General features: G+C 36.7%; 1 protein-coding gene across 1 annotated transcript in view; it reads right to left on the reverse strand.

Annotated features, from left to right (window-relative positions):
* Positions 1–25593, reverse strand: part of LRCH3 (leucine-rich repeats and calponin homology (CH) domain containing 3) — a 140647-nt gene that overhangs the window by 37486 nt on the left and 77568 nt on the right. Inside the window, exons 5-10 of the mRNA XM_006869380.1 lie at positions 24733–24869; positions 23266–23375; positions 17889–17982; positions 15880–16000; positions 11940–12088; positions 8112–8188 (exon numbers count right to left, since the gene is read on the reverse strand). Coding sequence (XP_006869442.1) covers positions 8112–8188; positions 11940–12088; positions 15880–16000; positions 17889–17982; positions 23266–23375; positions 24733–24869 — 688 coding nt within the window. The remainder of the gene's footprint in view (positions 1–8111; positions 8189–11939; positions 12089–15879; positions 16001–17888; positions 17983–23265; positions 23376–24732; positions 24870–25593) is intronic.

Here is a 25593-nt window from a genome sequence, read left to right on the forward strand (position 1 = left end):
GGTCTTTGGTGTTTAATGTATCAAATCTGTTCTTTAGATGATCTCTAAATTCAGGTGGAATATAGGGGTGGAAGGGAGGGGAAAGTAATTCACTGACTATAAGGTAGACTCAGGTTGTTAGCTCAGAGGAGGGTAATATGCAAGAAAGGAGAGGACGCATATATAAATTGATATATCCTTCAAATATATAAAATTTCAAAGAAGATATTTGTACTGAGTATTTACCCTTCCTGCAAAGACAACTATGAATGTGGTGGAGCATTCAGTTAGCAAAATGATGAAAATTTCCTATACGTTATCATACGTCTTAAGGCAATGAGTTGATGGGCTTGGGGGCTCAGGACTATGGTCTCTGGGGATACTAGGGGCAACTGATATAACATAGTCCACAAAGACAACGTTTTACATCCTGCTTGTGTGAGTAGTTTATGGGATTTTGAAAGCTCATGAGTGGCTGTCTAAGGTGAAGCTATTGGTCTCTCCATGTGCAGAAGAAAGAAGAGCGATAAGAATTGAAAAGGTTTGGACTCAATGAGTCCAGTGGACTAATGGAACATGTATGTGAACATCAGTCTCCACAACTCTGAGACCAAAAAATCTAGACAGTGCCCAGCTACCACTACCAACTGCTCTGAAAGGGATTACATTAGTGGGTTGCAGACAGAGTGGGAGAAAATGTAGAACCAAACATAGAATTATTTTAAAAACAAACAAAAAACTGGGTTTATAGGTCAGAAAGAGACTAGAGGAACTTGAGACTATGGTCATTGATTATCCTTCAGGTCTGGAGAGGAACTGACCCTTGTGGTCCAATTTTCAGATAAGCAGTAGATGGGTTTGAGGGGTGGTTGTGGGGAGACAACACTGGCAAGGTATGCTCACCATGGAATGGTCAATCATTCAGAATCAAAATGGCAATATTTTCCTAAAGTTAAAAGTTGAGAAGGAATAGTAAGGGGGGGTAGAGTGTAGGTGGGAACCACAGGGAGGAAGCAAGGTAACTCTTATTGCATGGAGGAGATTGTAATCCTTGAGATAAAACAAAGCGTATGATTTGCTGAATGTAAAGCTGATGATCTTGTCTGTAAACTTTCACTCAATTTATAATAAAAAAGCTTTTTTAAAAAAAATGATGTGAATTCTTACAGTTTGGCATCTATCTCATTCCTGGACCATACTTATGAAGTTGAGCTAGCTCAACTGTATCTCTAAAACAAAAAACATTGAACAGTGCCTTTTTTTTTTTCAAATTGTGAATTGAATGAAAGTTTACAGGGAAGATCATCAGTTTTACATTCAACAAATCATATACTTTGTTTCATTACAATGATTAAAATCCCCTCCATGTACCATCAGTTAACACAGTTAACAGTTATTTCTCTCTATTCATTTTAGTTTTATTTTTTAAAAACACTTAGGCATATATAATAATCTAAACCATCAAACGGCACATTCTGCAAGTCTGCCTCCTGGCCACAAGCTCTCATTCACATTAATTCCATGAATTTAAGAGTCCTCAGCTGCTCCCTTCCTCCATGTCCCCATCTCTGCCTCCATCTCTGGTCCCACATTCTCCTTGTGCTCTTCTCCCTTGATGGTCCTAGGGTCCTCTGTTTCTGGACTGTAACATTAACTACTCCCTCATTTTTGTTAAAAAAACTTCTACCTTTACAATTGTGACAGTCACAGATAGTCATGATAATAATTACTCACTATTAAATCATAAGAATTTTATCCTCATCTCTTTTCACCAGACCCATCTAGATAAGATGAAAACTATTCAGTGGGGATGCTGTCTTCCCCTGCACACTTTTAAACTATACACCCTCTTGAAAACTTGTAAGCCACTCACCTCATGTCTCTATTGTCCCCTCATTTTAGGTAGCCAATGTCTAAGTTGCCTATCCCTATCTACCCTATAATACAGAGGGGATAGCAGTGATACTTGATATGAAGATTCCTTCCCTCTCTGTTGGTATTTTGAGCTACTACATCCATGAATATAGGTCGTCATCAAATTGTAGCAATTTACCCTCGTTTCCTTTATTTAATAAATAAATAAGTTATATATATATATGTTTTGTTTTTTTTTTTCCCCTTCCTCTAGTCGAGTTCTGATTATCATGCCATCAAGGCTATCTGCAAGTTTGGGTGTTCTTGTGCATCTCCTCTCACTTCATATCAGCTGGATGCTTCACTCTCAGCTCTAGCCCTCTGTGGTTATGTCCTTGTCCATAGGCTCAGCTGTCCCCAGGTCTCACCACACTTTGGACCAACCAGCTCTTCCTCTTCTCTTTCTTATCTCCACGTCAACAGGAGTCTATGGAATGTTTTTGAACTCAGCCCATTTCTTCATTGCTGCCTTTCCCCTTCTTCCACTTACCAGTAAGACCAATGTGGTCACCAACAAGCTTGCATGCCTCCTCTTGTGTTCCCTTTGAGTTTCAGTCTTGGAGGGGGGTTTGGAGCAGTGCCTTTTTGATATTTAGAGCCTGTACTTTCAAACTATGATTATTAGTCTGTTAGATTGCAGAGTTAATTTAAATGCACTGAATCAGTGTGCTATTAAAGAAATAAAATAAATTTTAAAAATCTAAAGTTCCAGTGGTTTCTTACTACCTACTACTAATAAATACAAAAATTTCAACCTGGCATTCAGGTCTCTTATCCCATTTAATATATATCCCAAGTAGGGAGTGCCAAAAGAACAAACAAATCTGTGTTGGGAGAAGTACAGCCATAAAGGTCCTTAGAATTCTAGGCAGGAGGGAGAGACTTCGTCACTCATACTTCAAATATATTATCAGTAGGGATCAGTCCGTGGTGACGGACATCATGCTTGGTAAAGTGGAGGGTTAGAGAAAAAGAGGATATACTGGCACAGTGGTAGCAGCAATAAGCTTCAGTGGTAACAATTTTGAGAATGGTTCATGACTGGGAAGTGTTTCGTTCTGTTGTGCACAGGGTTGCTATGAGTCGGAACCAACTTGACAGCACCTAACAACATTCTCTCTATGGAATCTTTTCCCTAGCAAGATCCCTATACTCATCATATTAATTCCTTCAACTACTACTGATTAATTACTTAAAGTTAACAGCAAGTCTTTGTTAATATGATGTCCCTCCCTGTGCCTGAAAGAATATTAAAGTACAAGATTTCTGCCCCTTCTCATCCAAATCTACCCACCCTTTAAAAGTCATTAAGTCTTGTCTCCTTTGTGAAACCTTCTCCAAAGAGCCCAATCTCTAAAATTACTTTTCTAGATCTTATTTTTCTTTTTAAATTGGGACTTTTTGTTTGATATGCAATAGAATATTCTTTTGCATTTATAAACTGAGTAGTATAATTTTGGATAGTGTTTTTCTGAGTATATAGAAATTAACACTCATTGAGTTCTTACGATGTACTAAATACTTCCTGTATTAAGAGACTTATATACAAAGTATTTCTTAATTGCTCCTCACAATTTTATGAAGTAAAGACTTACATAATCTTCATTCTACAATTGAGAAAACTTATACATCAAAGTAATGTCTGGTGACATAACAAGTAAGTTGTAGAAGCGGTTTTGAATCCTTAGCTAACTGATTCTACAGCAGTTTGAATTTTCAATGATAAGGCATGCAGTCTAGAGAACTAGAAAGAACTTCAGAAATCATGGTACCTAAGTCATTGATTTTACAAATGAGAAAATGCAGGCCCTTCATCTGGTAAGTGCGAGGTTATCTACTGACAGAGCCTCAATTAGAATTAAGGTTACTAAACTCTAGGGTTTTGTTTTAACTAAACTACATTTTTTCCCACTTCACAGAGGTAGAAATTAAAAGGAGAAAGGGAAGAACATACAGATTTAAAAGCATACAGACATAAATATATTTTTTTAACTGCCTGAGATAGCAAACATTAAGCTATGAAAAGTTAAAGATGGAGGCAAAGAGGAAGCCTATTATGTGAGAATATAAGGTGGCAGTGCAGGCTGTATTTGAGAAATGATACTGAGTAGTCATAATGACCCTACAGACAGAGTAGCACTGCTCCACAGGATTTTCAAGACTATAACTTTTTAAGGAGCACACAGTCTCATGCTTTTCCTGCAGATCTGCTGACCTTGTGACTGGCAGCTGAATGATTAACCCACTGCACCAGCAGAGTTCCTTTGCCAAGCATAGGTAATTTAAACTTATTCTCTACCAGTTACACTAGCAGTCATTTTGGAAACCAATCTCCATAGCACATAAACACATTTTCAAATATTCCCTTGAAGAGGAGCTATTCCTCATTGAGAAACACTCTTCAATATTATACTTTTTTTTATTTTTGAAGAGAAGGGATAAATAAGAAAACAAAAAGTTGAACTACACTATTATTCTCTTCCTATCCATATGCTTTATGTTGGTTCCAAATATTTGAGTATTCATAATTTTTTTTAAGTTCCTAAGCATCAAATGTGACAGAATTGTTTATAACTTTTAAAAGGTACAGAATACAATAGTTAATATTTTCCCTAGCCAAGATTTCAAATACCTATATTCAATCTGAAAACCCCCTTTTCAAGTTTTACTAATCCTTGCCAACTTTTATCTTAGCAATCCCAGTCAGTGCTAGTCAGTCAGACTTTGTCAAGGAAAGAAAAGGGGAAAGGGCTGGTAAGTTAAGACCTTTAACTGGGATATACTAAATAAAGAATGAAAAATTAATTAGTACAGTCCCATGAGTCTGAAAGAAGTAGCATGGCGTAGTGGTTCAGAGCAATTATTTTGAGTTAGTCATGAATGAGTTTGAATCGAAGACCTGCTGCTTTTAAATGGGCTGTTATTGTTGTTGTGAAGTGCTGTTGAGTCGCTTCCGACTCATAGCAACCCTGTAGAGGAGCAACTGTGAGCTTGAACTGCCGACCTTATAGTTCAAATGGCTTTGCAGTCTGGCACAGTGACACACCAGGACTCCTTTTTAATGGGTTGTTGTTGTTAAGTGCCGTTTCAGACCCACAGCAACCCTGTATAGGGTTTCCTAGGAACAGCTGGTGAGCTTGAACCACCAACCTTGCAGTTCAAATGGCTTTGCAGTCTGGCACATTGACCCACAGTGACACACCAGGACTCCTTTTTAATGGGTTGTTGTTGTTAAGTGCCGTTTCAGACCCACAGCAACCCTGTATAGGGTTTCCTAGGAATAGCTGGTGAGCTTGAACCACCAACCTTGCAGTTCAAATGGCTTTGCAGTCTGACGCATTACCCCACAGCGCCACACAAGGACTCCGCTTTTTAATGGGTAATAGAGTATAAATGGAAAACTCCTAAGTCCAACAGCACAGGCTCAGATAAGGGAAGATTCCCACAGTGCTGGTGTTTCAAGGATTGGAACCTATACATTTCATGTGGGTGATAAAGGTTGTTGAGGAGTAGAATATTGTAGCACATGATAATACAAGTTGTTTTTGAACAATGAAGTAGCTAAGGGCAGCAAGCCCATAATTTTCTACACTTCTGACTGGTGGGCACTTCGATCTGCCAAGACTACATTGTCTAATATTTCCTTTGAGAATAATCCAAAGTAAAAGCAATTTTGAATAGATCCAAGTCACCATTATTACATATCAATAAACCCAAAAGGCTCCATGATTTAGCTTAACAGAATAAACTAGGTAAGTTATTTAACTTCCTCAAGCCTCAGCTTTCTCATTTACAAAATGAGGGTAATCATGCCTATCTCAATGGAATGTTAGGAAGAGCAAACGAGGTATTATGTGAAATGCTATTTCTCGTACAAAGCAGACACACAATAATTATTAATGATTCTAATTATTTACCTGGATACAAATGTGTAGAAAGTGGGTACCCATTACCATCCTTTTTCATTTTCTAGAACTGGATATGCAGAGTGTATGTTACAGAATTTGGGCACGGCAGTAGTAGCGGTATACCTAGGGCAGCTTAGCTGGAGCTGGCAGGACTCACCAAGAATTCTGACTAATTTTCATCTTTCCTAGATCTGATCCTTTGAAGACCCAGAGACTCCTTTATGGCATCATTTGGGTAATCTCTAAAAGCAATGGCTCTCAAAGTGTGGTCAAAGAACCGTTAAGCACCCTACTTTCTAAACTATTTTTTATAAATAACATTAAGACCTTATTTGCCTTATCTACTGAGTTTATATTTAAGCATCAATAACACGAAAACAATGGTTGGTAAGGCTATTGGGGTCTTAGCATGAATCAGGCAGTGACAAGAAACTGTACTAGGTTGTATTCTTTGTCATGCCCTTACAGTTAAAAACATTTTTGTTCCAAATTAAGAATGTACTTGATGAAGAAGTAAACATTAGTTTTACTAACTCCTGACCCTTGAGTATGCTGTTTTTAGGTGTCCCAGTCCTACAAATACATGGAAGTGATTCTGCCAACAACCTCTAAGAGCCAGAAGGAATTTCTCCTCCAGAGTTTCTAAATTAGAATACAGACCAGTTGACACCTAGACTATCACCTTTGAACCCTAAGTTTTAAACCCAGTCATTATTGCCCAAACTCCAAACCAACAGAACTCTGATAGAACAAACAGTGTCTCTTGAAGCAGCTATTAAAACCCACTACCATAGAGTCAATTACAACTCACAATGACCCTATATGAGCAGAGAACTTCACCTTTCTTCCACGGAGGGGCTGGTGGATTTGAACCATCAACCCTGCAGTTAATAGCACAATGCTTATCCCACAGCACCACCAGGGCTTCTAAGATGCCAAGTAAATGGTAATTTCTTATGAAAGTAACAGAAAACTAATACATATGGTAAGTGAACCTTTCTGGAGATCCTGAGTCTCACCTATGATGAGTGTAGGAGGTGAGAGGGACAAGAAATAAGCCTAGATCCACTGAAGGTGGAAAATAGAACAGGAAGTCCCTGTATAGAAGGAGAACCTCCAAGGCTCATACCTTCAGAATATGGACACATGGCAATTAAAAAGTCACTTTGAGAAAAATTTCAAGGCATATCATATTTAACTATATCCCCATGAACTAACTGACAAAAACTGTAACAAGTGATGACATTTCATTCTTATATTATCCTCCCCACATTTTTTTCTCCTCTCTTTATGATCATTTTAATACCTCCTCAAATATAAGTATAGCACTGTGTGACTAGTTTCTACACAACACATTTACTGTCAGTTAAGAATCAGCATATTAAGTCTGCTGCTTAAAGACTTCATAAAAACAACTCAGAGGCAAAGGACTAACGGCTAGGAATTTTACCAACTACTGTAATACAGTTAGTTCATGGAAAGAATAATTTTGGAATTCTACAATGAGAGGCAGTGCTCAAAATTATCAAGCTATTTTTTTTTTAACTTGTTTTGTGAAGAAGTCAATATAGAGGGAAGATCGTAAGAATTGAGAAAGGAACAAAGATACATACTCCAGCCCTTGTCCATCTCTAGTATCTACTCAAAGGTTTAAGTATGAAACATTTCAGTACTCCTGAAATTCATGTATTCCTTTTGCCCATAAATCCAGATATTATCACTAAAATACCTGCTATTGACACTGATTACTCGCTGTGGAGTCAATTCTGATTCATAGCAATCCTGTATAGGGTTTCCAAAACTGTAACTCTTTATGGGAACAGAAAGCCTCATCTTTCTCTCAAGGAGCAGCTGTTAGATTTAAACTGCTAACCCACTATGCTACCAGAACTCCTTTATCACTATTAAGTATCTTCAAATAAATTAATTGTACAGATAATGGTTTAGACAGACCTGAATTTAGAGGCAAGGAGTCCTGGTATGGTGCTGTTGGTTAATGCGCTAGACTGCAAAGCTGTTTGAACTGCAAGGTCGGCGGTTCAAGCTCACCAGCTGCTCCTCGGAAACGCTATACAGGGTCACTATGGGTTGGAATCGACTCTATGGCACTTAACAACAACATATCCATTTTACCTCTTTTTCTGTCACATGAGTACAACAGCAAATAGCTCAAACTACATGGTGCCTAAAGCACGTGGCATTCTAATTAAGTATTGAATGAAGATTAAACATAGATCTGCATAAAACAAACATTATTTCACGCTCTTGGGAGTTTTCAGACAGAAATAAAAGAATAGGATTTTTTCATACCTGCTATGATGTGCAAACCTTCTCATATCTTCTGATTTTTGAAACTCCCTAATGGCTACTGGCTTAACTGGGGAACCCTAGACCACAAAAGAAAAGTAAGCCAAGTTAATAAATACTCCCAGAATACTATGCTTGCACACTTCACATTCAACTTGGCATTAGGGATTTGTGTATTACACTAAAAATACATTTTAATAGAATCTTTAAATGTGAACTTTTATTTATTTTTTGAAGATCAACATATGTTTTATTGACAGATCTGGAGGGCCGAATCCTTCTCTGAAAGACTGTCTTGCCCTCCCCCATACAGTCAGACCTCTTCTACTCCTCTAGGAACCAATCTAGCTACATTGTTACTCTTGTCTCAGATTTCTATGGCTCTCATCACGTGATATAGTTTATGTCCCATTGAATCAAGGCACCTTACATCCTGGGACATGACTGCCCCAAACAATGTTAATGGCTTTTTCAGAAACCTTTGTCATAAAGTTACAGATTTTTGTTTTTGTTTTTTTAAGTTTTTATTGTGGATTGAGTAAAAGTTTACAGGGCAGATCATCAGTTTTACATTTAACAAATCATACACCTTGTTTCATTACAATGATTATAATCCCTCCATGTACCATCAGTTAACAATGTTTCTCTCTATTCACTTTAGCTTTTTTTTTTTTTTTTTTAACACTCAGGCATATACAATTAATTTATACCACAAAAGGGCACATGCTGCAAGTTTGCCTCCTGGCCACCATCGCTTAGTTCCTCACTGAACTTTTATTTTTAAAAGCATTATATGCCGTATTATTGCCTTGATAAATGCAAAAATATTGATAATCTACCAAAGTTCATTTTCTGAGATTTCCTTCTCACTGTATTATATCAATTATAGTGACCACACCAAACCAAACCCCCTGCCATCAAGTTGATTCTGACTCATAGAGACCCTGTATAGGCTTTCCAAGGCTGTAAATCTTAACAGAAGGAGAAAGCCTCATCTTTCTCCTGTGGAGGAGCTGGTGATGGTGAGCAGTCCAGTGCTTATCCTACAGTGCCAGCATCCATAGTGATATTTACTGAATGGTAAGACTGTATAGAGTTGGGAAGGATCTTAGAGGTCATCTAGTACAAATTCCTCCCAGGATAGATACTGCTTTTTACCTTACCCTGACAGTTGCTGAGCCCCTTGAATACTTCTAGTAGTAGAGCATTCAATGGGCAAACTACATTTCTTCACCTCTACCAACTGGTTATACATACAGTTCTAGTGATATTTGGTGGAATATAAAGATAAAGTAAAAAGCAATTTCAAGTTATGATAAATTATGGTTGTTGTTGTTAAGTGCCATCAAGTTGGTTCAAACTCATAACAACCCTGTATAGGGTTTCTGAGAAGTGACCAGTGGGTTTGAACTGCCAACTCTGTGGTTAGCAATCTAGTGCTGATTCTACAGCAAAATACTACTGGCAATTTATTTATAATCTTAAGGCTATGATTATTTTTTAAATGGATTACTGAGGAAAATTAAACTCGCTAAAGTGACACTATACTTTAGCAAGTTTCATGCAAAATAAACTACAAATTAAAAGCAGAGGCTTACAGATCAACAGAGCATATATTTTTTTCAATTAAAAAAAATCTATAGAAATATAATTTTATTTAAGCACCAAAATTATTATTAAAGGGGTATTCTTCAAGGAAAATAATGTATCCAAAAAGGATAACCACAAATCAAATGTAACTACTTACCATATATTACCATGAAATAGGTATATTACACATAATTCGTCAGTTACTTCAAAGTATTAAAGCTGAGTGTCTACAATCTGGGACATGAAATCATTTAAAATGAGCTATTATAGAATCTTCATGTAAATGCAAAATTTTCTTTTATCAAGAGTGCCTAGGTAGGGCAAACAGTTATGTGTCTGATTCATCCTGAAACACCTTGGAAGAAAAAGCCAGTGATGTGTTTCTGAAAGGTCACAGCCTTAAATCCTTATGTAACAGTTCTACTCTGGACACACAGGGTGTCTCCATGAGTTGGTACTGACTAGATGGCAGGGAGATTTATGTTCTATCAGTGACTTACCATCCTGGTTTTACGATACTGCAATTATTTTCAATTACTGCAAGAAGTGTATGGAATTCTCAATACAAAACTAATGTGGTATTTGTCCTAGTTTAAAAATAAATATGAGTGATACTGTATTCAGGAAGGTGTGGTTTGTGATGTGAGAGTTATAATAAATTTAAATAAGAACAAAATGTTTTAGATTTCACACAGCTTAATCTTTTAGTAATGCACTGTTAGATAATATGCAGAAGTATAAGATATTTCTTTACTGGTTGTTAAGCCATCTAAAATAATAGTGCTTCATCCAATTTTTTAGGATGTCAAATTTTAGAACCCCTTATTACATAGCCATAAAAAAATATAAAAATATTTCCACAGAAAATAGGTAGTTGGAATTAAAAAAATATATTCATGAGATAATCACAAAAATAGGATTAAATAAACAGTATTGTAATTTTTTACCAGTAGTATAATGGGAATTTCCATTTTTAGAAATATCACATCTTTCTAGCTGAATGAATCACAAAACAATCAAAGAGGAAGACCAAATCAAAAAGAAAAGGAGGAAAGAAAAGAAAAAGGATTCCCTTTAAAGGGTATAATGAGTCATTGTTAATTTTATTGCAAATTAGCTGCCCTTTGCTCTAGCAGGATTCCTATAGCCTGAATCACAAGTAATTTCATCAATTACCTGGGATATTGTGATCTTTGGGCTGCAGGACTTAGATTTTTACCATTTTATCGTACTTTAAATACAAGAGTGTCTCCCAAACACTAACAAAAAAAACTATGTTCAAAAGCTTTCAGATAGGAAAACCAAAACTTTTTTTGGAAGGAATGAAATTATCACTCCACAGCATATCCCACTTGAAGTGATTATTCTTTATTTCTAAGAAGCGAAATACATCATTCTTCAAAAAGGCCCCAAGTGTTTCTGAAATAACCCCTGCTTAGAGTCTGACCAACTCCAGACATCAACATCACACATACTGAAATGGAGCCATTCTATTATGCTGACTAGATAACATTCAAGAATGCTACTTCCACTTTCAACCCTTGGGGAATTGGCAGAGAATCTGTAGTGGGTTGAATGCTCATTTGTTGTCTAAGGATTCAATACCCCACTGTAAGAGATACCCAAGAATTTTAATGGCAGACAATTTATATTCTGTGTAACTTAGCATAAAAGATCTAATATAATTAAACTTACTATAAATTCTAATTTGCAAGTTGCACGAAAAATCAGCTTTTTGATTCAATTTTTAATTACTGATCAAACTATGATTTCCCAGTTAGTAATAATTAAGGCAATAAAAGTAATAATGAAAACATCATATTTCTTTGTGTTTTTTCTTTTTAAAGGTGTTTGTTTACTCTTGTTGTTAAGTGCCATCGAGTCAGTTCCAACTCATAGTGACCCTTTATAGTTTCCATGGAGCAGCTGGTGAGTTTGAACTGTCAACCTTATGGTTAGCAGTCCAGTACTTATCCTACAGAGGCACATTAGGACTCTTAAGACTACTTTTATTCCCTTTTCAAAATCCTGATGATGTGTCTTCATGTTTGACCAATAAACTCTACTTGAGACTACTGCCTGATTTCGGAATAAATCTGTAAAATTCAGGGGGAAAAATTAAGAACTGAACATAATAAATAGACCTGAACCAACAAAGCATTGAATGGCAGACATTCATCCTATTATGAAGTGTGATTACAAGGTGACAGCAACATCTTTAGGCTTAAATGTATGTACTACCTCATGAGAGATTCGCCGCTGTTCAATATATGCCATAAACTGTGAACTGAGACTGTCTGAGTCCAGGCCCTTGAGCTGCCTCACCTCGTCTTCTTCTTCCTCTGCAGCACAGCTGTCGATGTAATCAATCTGATCCAGATCATGTTCCACTGTACACCACACACACACACACACACCAGAAAGAGCATTCAGATTAGACAGCCAACAGAGTAAGCACTTATTTAAATCGCATTCTTTTTCTCCAACATTTTCTACTCTGAAAGGGGGAGAAATGAGAAAAAGTTTAAATCATGTAGTATTTATTATTTAATTCATGGCCATTCACAAAAGTATGAACCCAGATAATGCCAATCTTAATTCACTAGAGATGCAATAACAATGAACATTATTGAAATTTAGACCTCTATTTTTTTCTTTTGGTAGTTCCTAACTGTGGTAGCGTAGTGGTTACGAATTGGGCTGTGAATCTTAAGGTCAGCAGTTCGAAACTACCAGCTGTTCCGCGGGAGAAATTCTGCTCCCGTAAAGATTTACAGCCTCGGAAACCCTGTACAGGGTCGCTATGAGTCGGAACCAACTCCACGGCACTTAACAACAACAACTGTGGTATAGTGCTGTGCGCAGGACTGTAAAGTTGGCTTGAATTGTAAGGTCGGTGGTTCAAGCTCACCAACCACTCCTCAAAAACTCTATACAGGATCTCTATGGTCGGACCCACCTCGATGGCACGTAACAACAACTGTTTTAAAGAAAGCAGGTTGAGTCAGTAAGACAAACAGAGAGACTGATTTTTAAAGAATAATAGGTGCACCTACTTCTTTTCATGTTTAGGTTTGGGGCTTAAGCATAACCCCAAAACAAATCTGGAAGGTGAAAACCCTTGTACAATCAACTCAAAAGAAAATAGAAGGTCAAAAAAAAAGTATAAGAGAAAATTAGATTGGGCAAGAAATAGACATTGACTACTACTTCTCTTCCTGTAATTGTTGTTAATTAAAAGTTTTTAATTTAAATGCTAATCAAAGATTTTCCTATTTAGGAAATAGGAAAATTAGAGGTCAGCACTGCAGATATTTTGCAGCAGTTTGTGACTAAGAGGGAATCATTTGAGGAATTTTTCCCTTCTCAAAATGCTTTGAGGTGAGGAAAAAACATTAAAGTCACATTATTATCTCAACAGGTACGCTGGGAAAAGTCCCACTGGTTTTAAGTTTAAAAAGCAATTATTTAAAAAAAACTAGTTAAAATGGCAGATTAGATAAGATGCTGCTATGATGGTTTCTCTGAAAAGTTTTAAACCCCAGCTATTATTTTATGATGTTCAACTTAAATTATGGACTCCTGGTGTCGTTCTGTAGGATCAGAACTGGGCTGCAAACTCCAAGGTCAATGGTTTAAACCCATAAGCTGCTCCTCCGAAAAGAAACCCTATATAGGGTTGCTATGAGTCGGAATCAATTCTGATTAAAGTATAATAAGACCAATTGCTACAGAGCTGTTTCTGACTCATGGAGACCCCATGTGTTTCAGAACTGAACTGCACTCCACAGGGTTTTAAATAGCCTTTTTGTTGAGGAGTCGCTGTCTGGGTGGATTCAAACCACCACATTCTCAGTTAGTAGTTGAACATTTAACTGTTTGCATCACCCAGGGACCCCATGATGTTCTATATACTGTCTAAAAGTTGCAGTTGCTGAGAACACAATGAGTATGAAGAAATCTGTTTTTCAATTTATTCTTCTAATTCAATTATTTAAAATTAATTTTGTAACTACAATCAATACCAAATTAATGTTATTAGTTTTATTGTTATTACGTATCGAGTCAGTTCTGACCAATAGCGACAAAACAACAGAACAAAAGATGCCCGGGTGGTCCTCAGTCACCTTCACAATTGCTGCTATGCTTCAGTCCACTGTGGCTCTTTCTGTGTATTATATTTTTAACTGCTATTTTTTTTTAAATAGAAAGGATCTAAGTTTATCCACACTAGAAACCAGGTATATAAATGTACTTTTTCAATGTGCTACAACTTGTGGTTAAATCATAAAGAGTTATTACTATGACCATCTTTCAAGAATGCATCACTTAAATACTATATAAATTCAGTGCTATTTAAAAGAAATGGAATTAAACTCACAAAAGTGAATAATATATAATTTTCAATTTTCTAGTGCTTTGTGGCACTGTGGGCTAATGTGTCAGACTGCAAAATCATTTGAACTGCAAGGTCGGTGGTTCAAGCTCACCAGCTGTTCCTTGCAAATCCTACACAGGGTCACTATGGGTTGGAATCGACTCTATGGCACTTAACAACAACAACATATTCTAAAGAATAAGTAAAAAAGAATAAGTGATATTAATAATATATTTTACTCATTATAGCCAACATATAAACAATGTAAAGTATTAACAAGATTTTACATTCTGTTTTTCAAACAATGACTTGAAATTCTGATGTCTACTTAACACAATTCTACTAAATTTGGAAAAGTCACATTTCATATGGTCAATAACTACATGTGGCAGTGGCTATAATACTGGACAACAAATATCCAGACATCATTTTAAGTGTAAAACAAATTAACAAGAGCTATCTCATATAAAATAGGAGCTCTGGTAGCATAGTGGTTATGAAGCAGGCGGCTAACCTCAAGGTTGGCAGTTTGAAACTACCAGCTGTTCTGCGGGAGAAAGATGAGGCTTTCTGCTCCCGTAAAGGTTTACAGCTTCGGAAACCCTATGCAGGGTCACTATGAGTCGGAACCGACTCCACGGCACATAACAACAACAACAACATCTCACATAAAGGAAAAATTAAAAAAAAAAACCAAAACGAACTACTGATATGTGAATCAGAATGGTAAGGACAGGAGTAAGAAAACCATGAGATAGGAAGGAAAACATAGTCAACCACTTAGCTAAAATCACCAGTGAGAGAGAAAAGCTCTTCTCAGATAAGAGAACTGATTTCTAACAAACCAAGTTATTTCTCCCTTACACCTGCCCCCATAAATTTCACCATGGTTATGCTGGTTTTGCTACTGTTAAGTGCTGCTGAGTTGGTTCTGACTCACAGTGACCCTGTATAGGGTTTCCAAAGAGCGGCTGGTAGGTTTGAGGAGTCAAACCTTGTGTTTATCCAACAGTACTACACCAGGATTCCAATTGCTGTTGTTGCTAAGTGTTCACGAGTTGGTTCCAATCAGCGCAATCCTGCATAGGGTTTCCAAGGAGCAGCTGGTGAGTATGAATTGCTGACCTTGTAGTTCGAAGTTCAGTGGTGATCCTACAGCAACACACCAGGAATGCAGGACTCCAATTGTTGCTGTTAAGTACCAGCAAGTCAGTTCTGACTCATAGCGACCCTGTATAGGGTTTCCAAGGAGCAGCTGCTAAATTTGAACCACCGACCTTGCAGTTCATATGGAATCGAATGCTAAAATCAAGAGTATGCTTCAGAAGCATGAGGAGGCAGAAAGCCCGCTACCTGTTCATAAACTATAAAAATGACAAATTTTTAAATGCCAGAATAAGAAAAATTGAAATTCAGACACTCCTGGAGAGCATAATTTCAGATGAAAGAAAAAGTAAACAAGAAATTTTACTGAGAGAGGCCAGATAATGAAATAAAGAGGAATCTTAAAAAGGAATGGCACTTCAAAGATAGTAGTTACATCAGGATGAACAATGATTTAATCTAGGTGAAACGTTTTTGATAATTTTTCCCCAAAATAAAAATGAGAAACCTTGTATTTCAACTACAACTAAAATAGAGAAATTAAAATTCAATCCCAATGAAAACTGTTCTTTTTCAATCGAATATGAAGAGTGAAGAAGTATAGGTATATAAACAAAAGGAGTGAATGTGAAAAAGACCACTTTAAAAAGCTGACAGTGATATAAAGACTTCCGAGACCTCAGCATTGTTGATGCTTACCTCCACCATTTGTTACCACCAAACTGCTGCGGTTCTCTTGGTACTGGCTTTCTCTTCGTAGTCTCTGTTCTTTAGTCATCTCTGCTACTTGAAGAGGCAGATCTGAAAATTCATCTGTAGGCTTACAAGTAGCAGAAACATTTAAAAAACATTATTTCAAAATTTAGACAAGATAAGCATTAAAGGTTTGAGTATAAGCTCATTCAATTTTATATTAAAAAAAGCAGGGTATACATATCTATAAATGTACACATGTGTATAAATTTTCTGCATATACTACCTGTCTGATCTATAGGGATATATCCATACCTATGGACACAACCTCCTAGACATAACCACAGAGGCAATTACTTACAAATTCCAAATGGCCTGCAGTCTAAAAGTGAATTTGCTTTGGCCTCTCAATGAAACAATGATAATGGAGGTTTATCAGTCTACCTAACAAATGCACACTTAATCATTTAATCCAATTTATAGCTGAAATAAAATACCTCAGTAATAAAAAAAAGAGAGAAATTAAACACAGCAGAAAAACAATAGGATTCATTAAGAAAGTTAGCTTCCCCTGCTATCCAAAAATGCAGCACTCCTATGAAGCCTTTTGTAAGCTGAAATGGCATAAAGCAAAGAAGCAATTACCATTAATTTATATGGGAATGTTATTTTTTATCATTCCCAGACCCCAAAAATGGCCTATGAAACCACACAGAAACCTAAAATAACATATATAATGTTCGCAGACACAGTTCAATGCTATGGTGGCTTTGATGTAGTTCCTGCGGAAGGAGTTTGGCCACTCTCGCTGCTTGAGGTGGATGCTACCTCCTTAATGGCTTGCTACAAAATGAACAATGAACAATAGTTTCACTTTTTCACTTTTTTGGTAAAAGTGAAAACCTTATTTAGATTTTATTTTGATTAATGAAAACAGGTATTGCAGGGAAGCTAATTATTTTGGCGCTTCTAGCCAAATGTCTCCATTTTGTGATGTATTGCAAATCCTAGCTTCTATGCCTGTGATTATGGACCCATTTTGAATTACATTGGAACTAAGGACTAAGGATGCCACCCCACCTTAGTAGAGGGTGTGACTCAAATCTGACTTCAATTTATAAGACTGCTTTGGAAAAGCCTGCTCTCTTGCCCTGGATCTTGCATCTGGCTCATTACGTCTGACCTCCAGTTTGTGGGACCTTGGGCCCATCACCTAAACTGATTGATGAGCTCTGGCAGGCCTGTGCTTCAACAGTCTGTGGTCTCACCTGCCGATTAGGTTCCTCAGCTTCTAAGACTATGTAGGTAAGAAGATTCCTCCAGAATGATCTCTGAACCACAGATTTGGGACTTGCCAACTTCTACAATTATCTGATCCATTCCATTTGCCAATTATGAGTTTTGTGGGATGTTGCAGCATATTTCAGAATTATGGGACTTGAAAGAAGAGAAGTGATGACTGATATCAAGCACTATGAAGGGGCCTAACATATTAAAAAAGTCAAACCGTTTGAATACCTTTAATCTCCAACTCATAGGAACTAGCCTTTTGTTGACTTTTATAAAATAAATTATTCATGCAGGTACCAACATAGGTCTTTCACATAAGCAAAGTGATGTAAAGTGAACTTGCAAAAAGCAAAGGATACCTGTATTAATTTTGCATGTAGATATTCTTCACTAGAACTCCCATAGCCTACAGTCCTATTTGTTTCCTTACCCCCGGCTTCAGTTGTAATTGGCTCAGTTCTTAATTGGCTCTCTGGGAGAATATGGAACTATTTCTACAACACAATGAGGTAGCAAACACATAAAAACACACATGGTAAAAAGATGGGGATGAAATATAGTACCATTTTTGGATGGTAGGATTATGTGGTATTTTGGCCCCTCCACTGACTTTTCTGTATTTTACACCATGAGATATTGAATTTAATGAAGATATTTTTCCACTGTCAATGTCTTATTTTCTCTTAATCAGGTGTCACAACATGCAGAATAGGAGAAACACTTACTTCATTCCCTGACCACCGCTTATCACCACTGTCCACGCTATTGAAACCTGAATCAAGGGCTCCATAAGGGCGACTTGAGTACAGTTCTTCATGGCTGCCAAAACATAACTAGTATCACTGTCAAGTTTGATATTTTAAAAATAAATATTTAAAATAAACCAAATGCAATTGCACTAAGCATTTTTCTGGCATTTAGTCATCTTACTATTTAGAATGAATACGGCATTCTTTTAATTTCTTAATACGAAAAATTCCAAATAAAAAATCAACAAATAGAATAGCATACTGAGCCCCATTTACACTATACTCATCACCCATATTCAAAACTGGTTCCCCATGCCCTCCTTTGTTGTTATTTTTAATAGGGTACCTTTTTTTTTTTCCTTAAGTTTTAAGTGAATTGAGTGATAATTTACATGAGAGAACATTGGTTTTACATTCATTCTTTCACTGCAATGATTACAATCACCTCCGTGCACCATTCAACAGTATTTGCTTCTATTCCCTCTGTTTTTTGTTTTTTTGGGGGGAGGGATGATGTAACAAAAACACTCAGGAGTATAAAATTTAAACAAGCAAAGAGCACATTCTGCAAGTCTGCCTCCTGGCCACCAGCTCTCAGTCCTTCTCTTTCCATGAGTCCAGAGTCCTCAGCTACTCCCTCTCTCCATGTCCTCATCTTTGCCTCCATCTCTGGTGTCACAGCTTCTCCGGATAGGGTCTTACATTCTGCTCATGCTCTTCTCCCTTGGTGATCCTAGGGTCCTTTGTTTCTCGGCTGTCAGATTAACTACTCCCCCCTTTTTGTTACAAAACTTCTACCTTTATAGTTGTGACAATCACAATTAGTCATGGTAAGATTCTTATCCCCATCTCTTTTCACCAGATCTGTCTAGACAAGATGAAGACTATTCACTGTGGACTCTATCTTCTCCCACACACTCTTAAACAAAACTCCCTCTTGAAAACTTGTAAGCTGATCATTTCATACCTTTATTGCCCCCTCATTTTAGGTAGCCAATGTTTAAGATGTTTTAATAGGTTACCTTTTAAAGACAAATTTTACATATACTAAAATGCACATCATAACTGTATTATTTTAACAAATGAACATATCATTGTTATAAACAGTCCTGTCATGATATATGGTATTTCTACTTTAACAGAAAGTTCTTGTAGACATCCCCCTTTCTAATCAATCGCCCTCCTTGTGCTTCACAGCAAAGTTGAAAGTCCCCCCATCCCACCAAAAGACATGATAATCATAATGGATTTCTTCTCTTAAATGCTACTACTACTAACTCTCATTCCACGGCTATCGATTTGCTGATAAATTATTAATGCTACACCCTGGTGGTGCAGTGGCTAAAGCAATAACCTGCCAACCTATCAAACCCTCCAGCTGCTTTGATCTCATAAAGACTACAGGTCAGGAAGCCCTATGATACAGTTCTACTTTGCCTTACAGGGTTTCTATGAATTGGAATTTATTCCACAGCACACAACCATCACTGCCACAATACACAGTAGTCTCACAATTACAACATAAATCTTGTCTTGTAAGATGGAGAAAGTACATAAATATTTTACATACAAAGATGTACTATTTATAAAATGGGTAATATATTCTAATTTTGAAAGTCCTACTTAAGTCAGTCCACCTTTCAAATGCTTGTTTGTCTTAGTCCTCTGTCTACATGATCCCTCTGCTTTGATGACTGATTCAGAGTCTATCCTGTAAGGGCAAGTACTGTGTGTGTTTTATCACAGCAAAACCAGGCTAAGACGACTAATTTTAAAATCTTTCTAGTGAGAAATACATTTAAACAACATTAAAAAATCTTTTCAATAGTTGCCAAAAGAAATGTAGTATGTTTTTGCCAACATCCACTGAACAATTAAGTTAATCAGATTTTTCAGGATCAGAAAGGTTAAGTGAATTGCCCAATTACACAGGGAGCCAGAGCTAGAACCAAGACCTTCTGACTCCATGGCCATACTTTGAATTAATACAAATCCAACTATAACACAAGATCCCTGGTGGCACAGTGGTTAAAACACAGTACTACTAATCAAAAGGTAAACCACTTTCCAGAAGTCTGCTCCAGTAAAGATTTACAGTCTTGGAAAACCTATGGCACAGTTCTATCTGACCTATTTGTTGTTGTTAAGTGCTGCTGAGTCGGTTCTGACCCACAGTGACCCTGTATAGGGTTTCAGAGGAGTGGCTGGTGAGCTTGAACCACCAACCTTACAGTTCAAACTCTGACCTATAGGGTCATTATAAGTCAGACTCGACACGATGGCATTGAGTTTGGTTTTTTAGAACTACAACACAATTCCACTAATCTATAGCTCTGTGAGACTCAAAGGTAACAATATCTCATTTACTGGTGAATGAGGAGTTAAAGTTAGGAAATTTTAACATATGCAACTAATAAAAATAATTTCTAGAATGATCAGAAACAATTGCAAACAAAATAACATGTTGTTGAGTGCCAAAGTGTTGGTTCTGACTCACACAGACCTTGCATAGGGTTTCCAAGGAGCAGCTAGTGGGATGAAACTGCCAACCTTGTGGTTAGCAGTCCAGTGCTTATACTACAAGTGCTATGTCATAGCTTTGGAAAAATGAAAACAATAAAGGTTATTATTAGGAATTATTACTGGAATTGCAATGCATTAGATCTATAATTAGTAATTCCTTTGGAGAAAAATGACATCTTTATGCTATTTAGACCTCTAAAGATTTCTCCATTATTCAAGCTTTATTTGATCTCTTAGCAAACAGAAGTACAAGCCAGAATGCTACTTATAAGCCAATATAGCAAGATTTAGTCTCTCATGCTTCAGACATATTTATCAGGAGGGAGCAGTTCCTGGAGAAGGACATCATGCTAAGTAAAGTGGAATGTTAGTGAAAAAGAGGATGACCTCCACCGAGACAGACTGACAAGTGTCAGCAGCAATGGGCTCAAGCTTAACAATGACTGTGAGGATGGTGCACGACCAAGCAGTGTTTTGTTCTGTTGTGCATAGGGTGGCTATGAGTCGGAACCAATGCAACAGCACATGACAACAACAAAAGATACACATATCTTTTGCCAGATGTTTTTGAGAGCATGTTACATGTTTTTAAAATTATATGATAAGCATTGCTCTATTAAAAAAAAAAATCAGGTTCTTGAAGCACTTTTTACAATAAACCAAACGTGGAAATAGCTAAAACATCCATCGACAGATGAATGGATCAACAAAATGTGGTATATATCATGTATACACAATGGAATATTACTCAGCCATAAAGAGAAATGAAATTCTGACGCATGTCACAACATAGCGGAATCCTGAAAACATGCTTAGTAAAATAAGTCAGGTGCAAAAGGACAAATACTATATGATTTCACTTTATATAAAATGAGCAAGTATACAGAAACCAAAGAACATTAGTGGGTATCAGGGCTGGGAGACAGAGATGTGATGGCTAATGTTAATGTGTCAATTTGGCTGGGCTATGGTTCTGAGTGATTTGGCATTTGTTCTTTCATAATGTAATCACTTTACATTTTGTGATCTGATATGAAAGGCTAAATCATTTGAAAGGGGGATTCCTTTGGGGTTGTGCTGTGTTTCCAGTATATAAATGGATGTTCCGCTAAAGCTCACTCTCTTTTTCTTAACCTTGCACTCTTCTGATTGCCTGACCTCTAGTTCTTAGGATGTAAGCCTGAAGAGGTCTCTGGTCTGTTGAGTGACCTGCAGATATTGGATTTGCCACTACTGCAAACCTGTGAGCCAGCAGGGGTTTTTAGTCTGATCCCAGACCCAGGGATTTGGGACTTGCCATTTCCCATAGTTGAACGAGCTGTTTACTCACAATTGTGTGAGCCATTTCCATGAAATAACATTTAAATTTTAAGGTATCATATATATCTTCCATTTTTTGAAATGATAAGTAATACACTTTAGCATTTTCTTGATGAACATCAATACCATATTGTGCTGTGTAATACAGTGACATCGTAAAAGATTGTTGCATATATGCTTAATGGGTTCAAACTGCTGTTTTTAGAGCTTTTCTGCTTTTAAGTGTCTTACTGAAGTTATAAGGAACCCTGGTGGTACAATGGTTAAAGTACCCAGCTGCTAACTGAACGGATGGTGGCTCCATGGAATGAATACGTTATATTCTGCTTTGATATAGGTTACAGCCTTAGAAACTATATGGGGTAGTTCTGCTCTGTCCTATAGGGTTGCTGTGAATCAGAATTCACTCAGTGGCCTGTGTTTCGGTTTTTTTCTTAATTAAAATTATTGACTATATCACACATATAGTGTGATATAGAGTATCTTTAGCAGACATGCTCTGAAAAAATCATGGGACATTATCAATTTCCCTGAAATCCCTCTGTGCCTGTTTCACAATGAATTTATTTCTCTTTAAAGTCAACTACTAACATGAATTTTTGTTTAATATGTATCTGCTTTTTACAATTTTCTTTTTTGCCTTTAGATCATTTTTTGTGTTTGTTACATTTACTAACTCTCAAAATAGAAACCTATTCATGTGTTTTATATTAGGAAACTGAGAAGCTGTACCATTAGGATCAGGCTCTTAAACAATAGTTGATAAGTCCTTATGGGATCTCTGTGTGTCAGAATCAAGTTGACATTTAGTAAAGCAATAAATAAAGAAAAGGTCTGGGGGGCTCTCTTTTTAGTAAAGTTCTTGAGCATGCCTGTACCTTCACTAGGGCACTTACTTTGCCTATTTAAAGGTCTTTTGAATCTAATTGTTATTACTTGATTGCTGCAGATGACTGGGATTGCCAAGTAGATTAATCAGGGGTTATAATATACCTATAGGATACACAAATTCAAAGGTTCTGAAGTGATATGAAAGATAACCAAAATCAATCTCTTCAATGGGAAAAATGAAGCCCAAAAAGTTTGAATGATTGCTTAATTAAGTCATAAAAGCTAGTTAGTAACAGAGGTAGGGTTAGTAATCAACCAGGCTAAAGATTTTCAACTGGGGATGACTGCACCCTCCAGGAACATTTAGCAATGTCTGGAAACATTTTTGTTTTGTCGTACTGGAAGGTGTTACTAGTAGGCATCTAGTGGGTAGAAGGTAGGGATGCCACAAATAACATGCAGAGCAAATTTAGAACAAAGAATTATCTGGTCCAAAATACCAACAGTGCCTGACTTAACACTTTATTCAAATCTATGTAATCAATTCTACACTTACTATGAGCATTATGAGACTAAGATTGTTAAAACAGATTATTTCCTTTTAGTCAAATTTATGGATGCAGTTTATTTGATTCCCTATAAGATGGGATATGAGAGAGAAAGAATAGAACATACTCACCAGGAGCCAAAACCCAAGGGTCTCCTATCATAATCAGGCAGGTCTGGAGCAATCTTACAGGCTTGTATATTCAGGTATTTAAATATGTGGATTTTGCCTTTTATACATATCTAAATAAAGAGATAAATATAACCAAATTATTACTTATCAGAAATATATATGCTCCTTTTTATCATAACCAGCCTTTTACTAAACGTTAAGTTGAGAATAGAAAGCATTTCTATGAAGGGGCTTCAAAAAGTTCATGGAAAAAAATCCAGTATCTTTAAATTCTATTTTTCCATGAATTTTTTGAAGTTCCCTTGTACAGTAATAGTAAAAACAATTATCTTTGCTGTAACAAATATCACACTTTATCATAGTGATTAGGTTTGCATAGTCAGGGATTTAAAGCATTATTCCTACTTCTCCCTATGGATTACGTTGACAAGAACTGCTTTTAGGAATCCAACCATCATGTACAATTATGTTCTCAATCTTTTCTTTCTATAAGAGAGAACAAGAAAATGGTGAAATATTAAAATTATATGGTTCTGTTGCTACTTGCTGACTTTCCCCCCAGAAATTAAAATATAAATTCTTTAGATTATGAGATCCTTCTGTAGTATGAATTCTTATTCATAAAGTTTTAGAGTTGCCATATAGTTATGTTGCTGTTGTTGTTAGGTGCCGTGGAGTCGCTTCTGACCCATAGCGACCCAGTATAGGGTTTCCAAAGAGCAGCTGGTAAGCTTGAATCATAGGCTTGTATAAAATCACAAATAAATTGCAGAGGGAAAAATATGGGTCGACAAAAACTGAACAGATTGTAGGACGTCTAGAATGTATAGTTAAAGCGACTTTATTTATTAAAGAGTCTCATCTCAGTCACTGAAACAAAAGACTAAATTGGTTAAATGAGAAACTTAGAGAAAAGAAAAACACAAAAACAACGTTCACAAAAATGCTTTGGCAAGCTCCAGTTCTGAATTTTTTATTTGTCTCTAATGTGGGGGGGTAGGGGGAAAATCGATTCTCATGAATTTTTGAAGTCCCCTATATTTATGTTAGCTACAATTAAGGGTGTGGCACCGTGGGCTAATACGTCAGACTGCAAAGCTGTTTGAACTGCAAGGTCAGTAGTTCAAGCTCACCAGCTGCTCCTTGGAAAACCTATATAGGGACGCTATGGGTTGTAATCAACTCGAGGGCACTTAACAACAACATACTAAAATTAAGAAATAACTCAAATTACGTTAGAAAAAATTTCACGTTTTATTAGAAAAATCTAAAACACCAATTTAGTTAAAGAGAAAAGAATTCTAGAAACATCTCTTTCATCCCATTTAATGTTTCTAAAGAATACATGTTTGTGAATTTATTTTTAAAGAATTTCCAACAGAAAGATAAATACATGTAAATTAAAATTAAAATTTGATCCTCGAACCAAAAAAGTTCATACATACTTGAAACTCAGCTATGGTTTACCTGTGCAGGAGGAGACTGTAGTGGATTGTTATCTAGAGTGATCATCTGTAGATGTCTGAGGTTCCGATAACAAACAGGAATTGTTGTAATTTTGTTGCAGGAAAAGTCTAACCGTATCAAAGGCAGCTCTGCTAGTTCTGCATGGTGGTGAAATAAAAATGAACAATTAATGGTATTTTAAAACTAGACAATCTTTATAGGAAACTCTAATTAAATACAGTGCATTTGACATAGGTGTTTACTCATTAAAATCTCATTAAAATTAGAATAAAGGAATAAAGACATAACCCTGAAAGAACAAAAAGAAGGGGAGATAACAACAAATGCTTGATGATAAAAAAGCAAAGAAACTTCACCAAGGAAGAGATCCATGCAGCCAACAAACACATGAAGAAATGTTCATGATCACTAGCCATTAGAGAGATGCAAATCAAAACAACAATGAGGTATCATCTCACACCAGCAATAACAGCAAAGATCAAAAAAGTAGAGGGCAATAAATGCTGGCAAGCATGCAGAGACTGGGACCCTCCTACATTGTTGGTGGGATTGCAAAATGGTCCAAACCACTCTGGAAAGCAATATGGCACTTCTTCAGAAAGCTGGAAATAGAAATACCTTATGATCCAGCAATTCCTCTATGTGGTATTTACCCACAAGAAATACGAGCCATCAGCAGCGAGGCAAGACCTGGGGACTCATGGGCTCAGAGTCAGTGCCACAGACACAGAGAACAAGAGTGGAGAGCAAAGCGACTAGCTCATAAGAAGAGGGCGGACAGACGCAAGAACACCCACATTTGCAGATGATTCCCACCCCCTCCGCACAAAGAGTAGATAGGGATGGGCAACTTGAACATTG

This window comes from Chrysochloris asiatica, unplaced genomic scaffold, assembly GCF_000296735.1.
Source record: "Chrysochloris asiatica unplaced genomic scaffold, ChrAsi1.0 scaffold00130, whole genome shotgun sequence".
In the NCBI taxonomy this organism is placed as follows: Eukaryota; Metazoa; Chordata; class Mammalia; order Afrosoricida; family Chrysochloridae; genus Chrysochloris; species Chrysochloris asiatica.